The 10,000-nt window shown below is 42.4% G+C and overlaps 1 protein-coding gene across 1 annotated transcript in view; it reads left to right on the forward strand.

Moving 5' to 3' along the window:
* The window catches only part of LOC108440938 (tensin-3), a 113,740-nt gene that overhangs the window by 46,147 nt on the left and 57,593 nt on the right, over positions 1-10,000 (forward strand). Inside the window, exons 7-10 of the mRNA XM_017720139.2 lie at positions 2,413-2,525; positions 6,698-6,758; positions 7,003-7,078; positions 8,637-8,763. Of these exons, the coding sequence (XP_017575628.1) occupies positions 2,413-2,525; positions 6,698-6,758; positions 7,003-7,078; positions 8,637-8,763 (377 nt within the window). The remainder of the gene's footprint in view (positions 1-2,412; positions 2,526-6,697; positions 6,759-7,002; positions 7,079-8,636; positions 8,764-10,000) is intronic.

Raw genomic sequence — 10,000 nt, forward strand, 5'->3', positions numbered from 1 at the left:
ACAGAATGATGATGAGTTTAGTTTGGTTTGGCTTTGAAGTGACAGTATAGTTTTCTTGCTTTGTCTTAGAGGCAGTTCGATCCTGACTGAACCCATGATGTTTCGGTTTGCACTGAATCACCCGACACTCATATACGACAATGCGAGCAATCTAGATCATAAATTCAGTCATTATTCATCATGCTTTGATATGAGTTTATAAACTTTGCATATTGTAAATTTCAAGAGTTCTATTGTCATATGCACAGCAGAAACAGGCAGTTACACCGTACAATGAAATTCTTACTTTGCTATTCCTCCATTGTAAATTTTGTGGTTGTACATCTGATAGCCTGATGTGTCTCATATACAGATTGTGTCCAGATAATGTCCATTAAAGGACATTTTTTCACCTGGCCACATAGGCAAAAACTGCATTTTGTTTTTTTTTTCTTTCAACAAAACCATGTAATCTGACCAGTGGTGCCAAAGCTATTGCAAACGACTGTATTCAAATATTATTATTATTATTTAAGCAATACAAGACGAGAGGGAAACGAACGCGGTGTTTAATATGTTTTAATGTTCAGTTCCTTCCTCCAGATTATAGATTCTTAACAAGCAGCTTGTTCCTACGTTAGAGTAACAAACTCCGCCCACTCACTGCACAGTCAGCAGTTCGTTCTCCAGCTCCTTACACTAAATTCCCAAACTGTCGTTAACACTGAGCAGCTTTTCAGTCGGCAGGACAAAATCAGACTGAGTCATAAAGCTGACTCAATATCAGGTTCAGCTCAGTTTGGTCAGTTTTTGCTGCATCAGTATTGATGTTGTTTTGTTCCAGTCGGTCTGTAAAGCTTCTTAACGCCCGTTTAGTTTGGTGAACGGTGTTGGGTTAATTTCTGGCTGATTCCAGGTTGTTTAGCTGTTCTTCTGTCTCAGCTGCCGACTGAAAAGCGGCTCAGTGGTGACGACAGTTTGGGAATCTAATGCCGTCTCATCTTCAGAGTCGGTCCAAATCGGCTGTCGGTCAAATGTGATCTTAACAGTGTCCGTTGTCTGTTTGTGGCGAAGTATGAAGTAAAAACGTTCAAACGGCTTGAGCGTCTCCTACAGCTGTCAAAGTCGTTGCTTAGCAACGGCGTCTGAGCAGAATGATACAGTGTTTGTGAAAAACCTGTGATGTTATGGCAAAATATCAGCACAGTCAGAATGCGTCTGAACCAATCAGCTTGCGTGGCTGTAACTAACTATTGTATAATATTGTTTATTTATTTGTACAACAGTGATACACAAAGTAGCTACTTGTAGGTTGTAGATTGTAAGATCTCTAGCAAATATACCAGTAGATTTGACATTGTGATGATCTTTATATTGAATATTCAATAGACACAAGTCTGTATAGATTTCCATTTCAAATATACTAGAGCTGAGTATCAAAACTCACTACATTTATGGGAATCACTGCTGAATGTTGTAAAATTCTGTCATTCAACGGTCAGTTTTAGCATCAGTGAGCCAATAAGCATGCTTGATCCAAAATCCAGGCTGCTGATTGGCTGTCTAAATTACAACCCCAATTCCAGTGAAGTTGGGACGTTGTGTAAAACATATATAAAAACAGAATATGATGATTTGCAAATCCTTTTCAACCTGTATTCAACTGAATGCACTACAAAGGCAAGATATTTAATGTTCAAACGGATAAACTAGGTGATGAAATCCCTAAATTCCTTGCAGTTGCACGTTGAGAAACGTTGTTCTTAACCTGTTGGACTATTTGCTCACGCAGTTGTTCACAAAGTGGTGAACCTCGCCCCGTCCTTGCTTGTGAACGACCGAGTCTTTCAGGGATGCTCCCTTTATACCCAATCATGACACTCACCTGTTTCCAATTCACCTGTTCACCTGTGGAACGTTCCAAACAGGTGTTTTTTTTGAGCATTCCTCAACTTTCCCAGTCTTTTGTTGCCCCTGTCCCAACTTCTTTGGAACGTGTTACAGGCATCAAATTTAAAATGAGTGAATATTTGCAAAAAACAATAAAGTTTATCCGTTTGGACATTAAATATCTTGTCTTTGTAGTGTATTCAATTGAATAAAGGTTGAAAAGGATTTGCAAATCATTGTTTTCTGTTTTTATTTCCGTTTTACACAACGTCCCAACTTCATTGGAATTGGGGTTGTACATTCCATATGTCTGTTAGGAAGCCCAGAGCTTCTTGATCAGTCTGCTGTCCATCATACTTAGTGCCTTAAGCCACTCCCATTTTTGGTTTATAATGTGAAAGATGTATCATTCAGGAATTGGCACCTAATTTAAGGTGTTTGTATCGGTACCAAAACATTTTGAGCGATACTCAGCCCGGTACACGACCACGGTTGACCCATTTCAGCTGAGAGATCAGGCTCTGCACTGTTTTTCCTTTTCAGATACGTGTGGGTTCTGAACAGTCTCCTGAGCGGCACCATGAAGATGAATGCCTCACCTCTCTTCCTGCACTGCATCATCCTCCACGGCATCCCCAACTTCGACAACTCCGGAGGTTCGTCTTCTTCGGCTTTTCACTGTTCGGTTTTGTCGAAGTAGCTTTCAATGTTGCTGGTACATCAAAGGTTTGGGGACAACTTTCTTTCTTCTGAAAGGTTCTCAGTGATGTTTATTTATCCTGTTAGTTTTCAGTTAAGTGAGGAAAATTACCCGGTTTGTTAACATAAAGTGGGGCAGTCGTGGGCTGGAGGTTAGGGAACTGGCCCTGTGACCGGAAGGTTGCCGGTTCGATCCCCAGCACCGACAGTCCATGACTGAGGTGTCCTTGAGCAAGACACCTAACCCCCAACTGCTCCCCCGGGCACCATGGATAAGGTTGTTTCACTTCACGGATGGGTTAAACGCAGGATAACGCAGGGATAAACGTGGGATTAATAAAGTATCACTTAACTTAAAGCAGCTACAGGCTCATCCTTTGGATACAGCGTGCATTAACACTCAACAAATAGAAGATTTTGCCTAAAAAACACTATTTTTAGAAGTTATGTTGAAGCCTTTTGGCCTAAAGGTGGTATAAACCCCTGAAAGAAGGATCAAATGAGTGAACCTCTGCGTCAATAGGGAAGTCAGAAATATTAGCATAAATATCTAATTGCTGTGAGGATTTGACTGCATTCAACCGCAGAAGCATTAGTGAGGTCAGATACTGATGTTGGATGATTAGTTATGGTTAGGTCACTCCAACTCATCCCACTGGTTTTGAGCTCCATCGCTCCAGGGAACGCAGTCCCACTGCTCCACAGCCCAATGCTGGGGGGCTTTATACCCCTCTAGCTGATGCTTTGGCATTGTGCATGGTGACATTAGGCTCATGTGCAGCTGTTCTAGAGCATCCCATTCTATTGGTCAATGCTTTTCTGTTGAGATTATATAAGCTGTGTGAGTGTAGTTGAAGACCTGTATCAGCAATGGGTGACCTTAAAGTAGCTGAATTCCCCCTTTGGAAGGGCTATCTGGATACTGCTGGACATATACAGCATGTTGAGTTATTGAAAACCACCAAAGAACAATTGTTCATTTGTATAAAACCATTTTGAAAGCAAGATGTTCCCCAGCAGGAGGCTGTGTACACCTTTAATGTGCTACACAAGAAACCAGTCCAGTCCTTGAGGATCCACACACATTCAAAGATGCAGAATATTGGAAATAAACGCCAATAATTCATTTCATATTTGCACTGATGAACTGTGACTAGCAGGCCTTCTGACATTTTCCATTTCTAACAGCTCTGACACCTAAAGCCTGGTTAAGTTATGGCTTCACAGTCAGGGCTTTATCTAGAAGCTTTGAAGTGTCTTTATTTCTAATTGCAAACATGATTGGTTCACTCACTTTCTAATTATGCTGGTAGTTTGTCATGTAAGGCCTTCTGAAGCTCCTGAAGACCTAACCAGTATGGAAGCCCTGCTATGTGGACATGCGTGTTACTGCAATACTTGCAGCATGATGACGCTATTAAATAATGTTTGACTGCAAATTAGACAATTCCCAGAAATAATTAGGGCTTCTCCGAACAAATACATTGACAATGTTTTAGTTCTGGGGTCACTACTAAGTCTGTTATCCTCCTGGGTCACAGGGGAGTGCTAGAGCGCCCCTGACCCAGCGCTCATTGGGAGGTAAGCAGGAAACCTAATGGTCAGGTCATCAGTCCACCACAGGGCAGACGCACAGACATACACATTCACACTGAGGGCCGGTTTATCATGACCGTATGTCTTTGGACTGTGGGAGGAATCCCACGCGAATACAGGGAGAATGTGCAAACTCTGCACGGAGAAGATCCTGGTCACCCGGCCAGGGAATCGAACCTGGTCCATTCTTGTTGTGAGGCATCAGTGCTTCCCACTGCGCCACTGTGTTGTTTGGTTCAGGGAAGACTGAAAGAAAAACACTGAAGAAGGCAAATTTAGCCGTTGTTGGTATAATAACAGACTGAGGTGTGTGTAGATGAAGGTATCAGTATCTGATACTAACATCTGAACAGATGTTCATGCGACTCACAGTCTCACACACACACACACACACACACACACACACACACACACACACACAAAGGGGACACTTTTGTGAGACTGACACAGTCTCAAAAGACAACAGATCTGATTTCCCACAATCCCCTAGAGGTCTGAAACACTGTCATATAAGTGCCTTTGAACGAATGCACAAATGTTCCTGATATGAAACTCAATTAATGGGTGTTTTTCACGATCTTGAAGACGTTTTGGTCCAAAGGCGTGAGCTTAATTTCTTGAGAATCTGCCAAAAAATGCTAGTTTTCATTTGTTTTGTTGGGTGTTTTTGCAACTATGGACAGAAAATCTCATTTTCACAGAAGGTCCATTTTTATGACTTTTGAGGATAAATGGCAGATCATCTGTATGATGCCTGCTACTTTAGCTTTAGCACACAATTACTGAAATATCTGAATTTAACAGGAGCATGAAAGGTTTTTTTACATATATTTTTCAAGATAGATTAAAAGCTGTACAAACAGAAGCGGAAAATATTGATATTTACCTTGTTTTTTGTGAATTCATCAATACCTTTGATTAGGTTCCCCACTCATTAGTGATTGTACTCTTACTAATTTATGTTTTCATGCAAACTTGATCTTATGTGATTTGTTCAGTGTTGCAGTACAGACAAATAAATATGGGAAATTTACTCGACATGTACACAATGCAGCTTCAAAGAATTGGATTGTGTAATTAAGATGGCTCAACTGTTTTATGGTTCTTTGTTTGTACTCCAAGTCTTTTTGTACCATATTCACGGGTTGCGGCTTTTGAGCTAGAACCTTAAAACTTGCACATCATTGAGAGAACAGTGTGAACTATCACTATGGCCTATCAACCCCTTAGGAACCACCTGGGATAACATGGCAACTGCTTAACAACACCTTAGCAACCACATGGTAAAGCATAGCAATGGCCTAGCAACACCTTCGCATTACTTGGGATACCATAGTAATGGCCTAGCAACACATTAGAAACCATCTGGGATAACATGGCAATGGCCTAGCAACATGTTAGCAACCCCCCAGGTTACCATAACTATGGCCTATCAACACCTTAGCAACCTCCTAGGATAACAAAGCAATGGCCTTGCAACACCTTAGCATCCACCTGGGATACCATAGAAATGGCCTTGCAACACCTTAGCATCCACCTGGGATACCATAGAAATGGCCTTGCAACACCTTAGCAACCGCCTGGAATATCTTAGCAATGGCCTAGCAACACATTAGCAACCCTCTGGGATTCCATAGCAATGGCTTAGCAACACCTTAGCAACCACATGGGATACCATAGCAATGGCCTAGCAACACCTTAGCAACCACATGGGATACTATAGCAATGGCCTAGCAACACCTTAGCAACCGCCTGGAATATCTTAGCAATGGCCTAGCAACACATTAGCAACCACATGGGATACCATAGCAATGGCTTAGCAACACCTTAGCAACCACATGGGATACCATAGCAATGACCTAGCAACATCTTAGCAACCGTCTGGAATATCTTAGCAATGGCCTAGCAACACATTAGCAACCCTCTGGGATTCCATAGCAATGGCTTAGCAACACCTTAGCAACCACATGGGATACCATAGCAATGGCCTAGCAACACCTTAGCAACCACCTGGGATACCATAGGAATGGCCTAGCAACACCTTAGCAACCACATGGGATACCATAGCAATGGCCTAGCAACACCTTAGCAACCACATGGGATACCATAGCAATGGCCTAGCAACACCTTAGCAACCACCTGGGATACCATAGCAATGGCCTAGCAACACCTTAGCAACCACATGGGATACCATAGCAATGGCCTAGCAACACCTTAGCAACCACCTGGGATACCATAGCAATGGCCTAGCAACACCTTAGCAACCACCTGGGATACCATAGCAATGGCCTAGCAACACCTTAGCAACCACATGGGATACCATAGCAATGGCCTAGCAACACCTTAGCAACCACATGGGATACCATAGCAATGACCTAGCAACACCTTAGAAATGAAATATCTGAAAAGAGAAGATGCTGAACACATAATGGAGAGTATTTGATTGTTATCTAGACTTTGATCATCTAATTTGTCATAAATCGACTGTCTAAGACAAAAAGTATGTGTAACTGTCTCGATTCCTCTTTTGCAGTGTGTCGTCCCTACATTAAGGTGTATCAGGGGATGCAGGCAGTCTACTCCTCAGGAGTCTAGTGAGTTGCTCTCCGCTTCCCTTTTCCTTCGCTGGATAATTAACCACTGACTTCACTGCTGCCATGTTCAGTCTCAGTCTCTGGTTGTACACAGCAGAGGAAACGTTTGCTGCTACTGATATATAACATTCATACTTGAGCGATGATATTTTGGCAGGATGGCCCAAAAATCTTAAACGGGCCTTTGGCTTTGCTACATCTTCTCTCGTTTCTGATGAACATTTCTCTCTGTGTGTCTAAACAGTCATATTGGACCTGGCCACAGACACAAGGTCTGCATCGTCTTGGAGCCAGCGCAACTACTGAAGGGAGACATAATGGTAAAATTATGATAAATCTAAAAAAGTTAAGCACGGAAAACACTCGCTATTCATTTTTACGTGACCTTTTTCCAATCCCTCTGTAAACAGGCTGTTATTCTTACTGCGCCTTTAAGCCTGATTTATGTAAATTTGCTGTGTTCTGATTGGCTGCCCTTTATTTCGTCTCATTAAAACAGCCGTCTGGGCTAAAACACGCCTTGTAACTTTAGCGCGAACGGCTGAATAGGGTATATACTGTATGTAAATGAGTTGTTATTTGTGACCGTGAATTCAAAACAGGACATTTGCAGCTTAGTTCCCATATGTGGACTGTCTGGAGTGGGAAGTGAAGTTTTGAAACTTTACTAATGTTTATATAGCACAAAAAACTCATTTAAAAGGAAAATGTGCTTGTACAGGATATGGGCCCTGTATATTACATTACATACATAACATGACTGTATGCTGCAGATGTGGAAGAGAGTGATCTGACTGAAAAAAGCTGCTGTGTTCCTTTAAGATGTTTATTGTAGACGTATTAATCCGTGTACGGAGAATATTGTAGTGATTTAACCTCTAAAACAGCGCAGAGTTCTGTGTTACTCTCGTTCGAGCTTTATCCAATGAAGCCGGTCACTATGCTGGGTTAAATGTTGGAATCTGTCACCTAAAAAATATTGATGTGGCAAAGAAATACTGAAGGCTAGTTGATATGAGAAAGCTACATCTAATTGATATAGTACTAAGTGGTTCCCACTAGTGTTCATTCATCATTATCAATGCTACGGTTTGGAATGAGGAATTTCTCCTTTTCTAAAAAGTTTGGAAACTGTTGGAAACTCTACCATTACACCCAATCACAGTACCAAGCCTGCGATCCAAAGTTGATGTTTGGCATTTTGGGATGAAAAAGTAATAGAAGGACTGAAAAGAAAGGACTGAATTCATTTAAAACTGCTTGCTAAATAATATTAAACCCCATAAATGTAATGATTTATTTCTCTTTTGCTTAATTATTATGGGGCATTAATAAAAAATAGAGTCCGATTTGCTCTCTGTACAGTTTAAGCATCTTAATGTTTTAGATTTGTAACATTTTTAAAAAACTATATGTTATACTTTATGATTTCCCACAGGCATCTCATGTGTTGCAGTCTGACGTTTCTCCAGTAGGGGCGCTGTTTGCACACAAGTGTGAACGCACACCAACAGAAGCTTGTAACTCGTGTGTTTGCAGCAAAAACTTTAAAAATGAGACGTGAAATAGTTGAAAAATGTGTTGCTCAGTGTTGCGCAGTGATCACTCAGGTCCAATTACATTTTGTTTATTTTCTGCGTGAAAACACGTTTTCACTGTTCGCTTCCTCTACAGTGACCAAGCTTGAATGTGGAATGGGGTGCAATCGATAATCAATTTTTTAGAAGAAGCTATTTTTAAAAACTGCCTAGGGCTATACAAAAAAACCAGAAAACCCAAATGGCCATGGATCAGGGTGAAAAACATATATGAGTAATATTTACCAGGGTCAAAAGATAATAATTTAATAATTGAATTCACTGCCATTTGTGGCTTTAGGTGAAGTGTTTCCATAAAGGCAGCCCATCTCAACGAGAGATCGTCTTCAGACTGCAGTTCCACACGGGTGCCGTGCAGGACTACAGCCTCATGTTCGAGAAAGAGGACATGGAACATGCCAACAGAGGTATTTATAAACAAACAAACAAACAAACAGTTCAAAACAGATGATATATCTCCAGTCCCTCAACCCTCCTTATTATCGACTCTCTGCTCTTCATCACTTAAGGTGCCACTAAAATTGCAAAGAGGGCAGTGTGGCAACTTTTGATTTGTTGTTGCTCCAAGCCTGAAGACGGTGGAGACTTGCTGTAAGGATGCCTTACTTGAAATTGCAGGTTACTGAGTAGTACAGGCAGCGAGGCATGTGGTTAAAAGAGAAACTAGGCGCAGAGTTCTTGCCAGTCTTGCTGAGTTAGGAGTTTTAGAATGACCTCCTCCTGCTGAGACTACAGCGGCAGCTTCAGAGAGGGATGCCGGGAGAATCGGCAGTGAGGATGTCACCCTTCCTGTTGAGAAAACCGCAGAGCAGGCCAGGCCTTAGGCTGAGGTAAGACAACAAAGTTTAAGGCCCAGTCCCATTTCTTATTTTTACCCCTACCCCGTTTTTCGAGTTTCGAACTGAGTTACCAAGTCCAGTGGTTGAAATCTTCCCTACGAAATAGAACAACCTTCAAATAAAGAAGAACATTACTTAATTAACAGGCTACAAGCGCTGCTCTGGCAGCCTGCAGTGACAGCAGAGGAGGCACCAGATGCCTTCGAGGGGCAATTATTTATTATCGCCAAACTCGAATTCTTCGGTGATATGAAACTGAAGTCAGCTATTCACCAGCTTCTTATTCAAATTGTCCCATTCCACCTTAAATGGAGCAGCGGTTTTGATGTCTGAGGCATCAGAATGTAACTGCTGCACCATTTAAGGTGGAGCAGGAAAGTTAGCCAGCTAGCTACTGAGACAGTGGTCAGGGTCAGGGTCGCGGGGGGTGCTGGAGCCTATCCCAGCAGTCATCGGGCGGAAGGCAGGATACACCCTGGACAGGTCGCCAGTCCATCGCAGGGCAGACAGACAGACACAGACAGTCACTCACACCCAGGGGCAATTTAGCATGTCCAATTGGTCTGACTGCATGTCTTTGGACTGTGGGAGGAAACCGGAGAACCCAGAGGAAACCCAAGCAGATACGGGGAGAACATGCAAACTCCACACAGAGAGGACCCCGGTCGCCCGGCCGGGGATTCGAACCCAGGCCCTCGCTGTGAGGCTGTGCCGTGCTGGGCCTGTACATCCCTAGGCCAATTTAAGACAAGACCTACTCGCTCAAAAGCACCGAAGAGGAATCTACCTCAGCTTAGCTAAAAGG

Source organism: Pygocentrus nattereri, chromosome 2, assembly GCF_015220715.1.
Source record: "Pygocentrus nattereri isolate fPygNat1 chromosome 2, fPygNat1.pri, whole genome shotgun sequence".
NCBI lineage: Eukaryota > Metazoa > Chordata > Actinopteri > Characiformes > Serrasalmidae > Pygocentrus > Pygocentrus nattereri.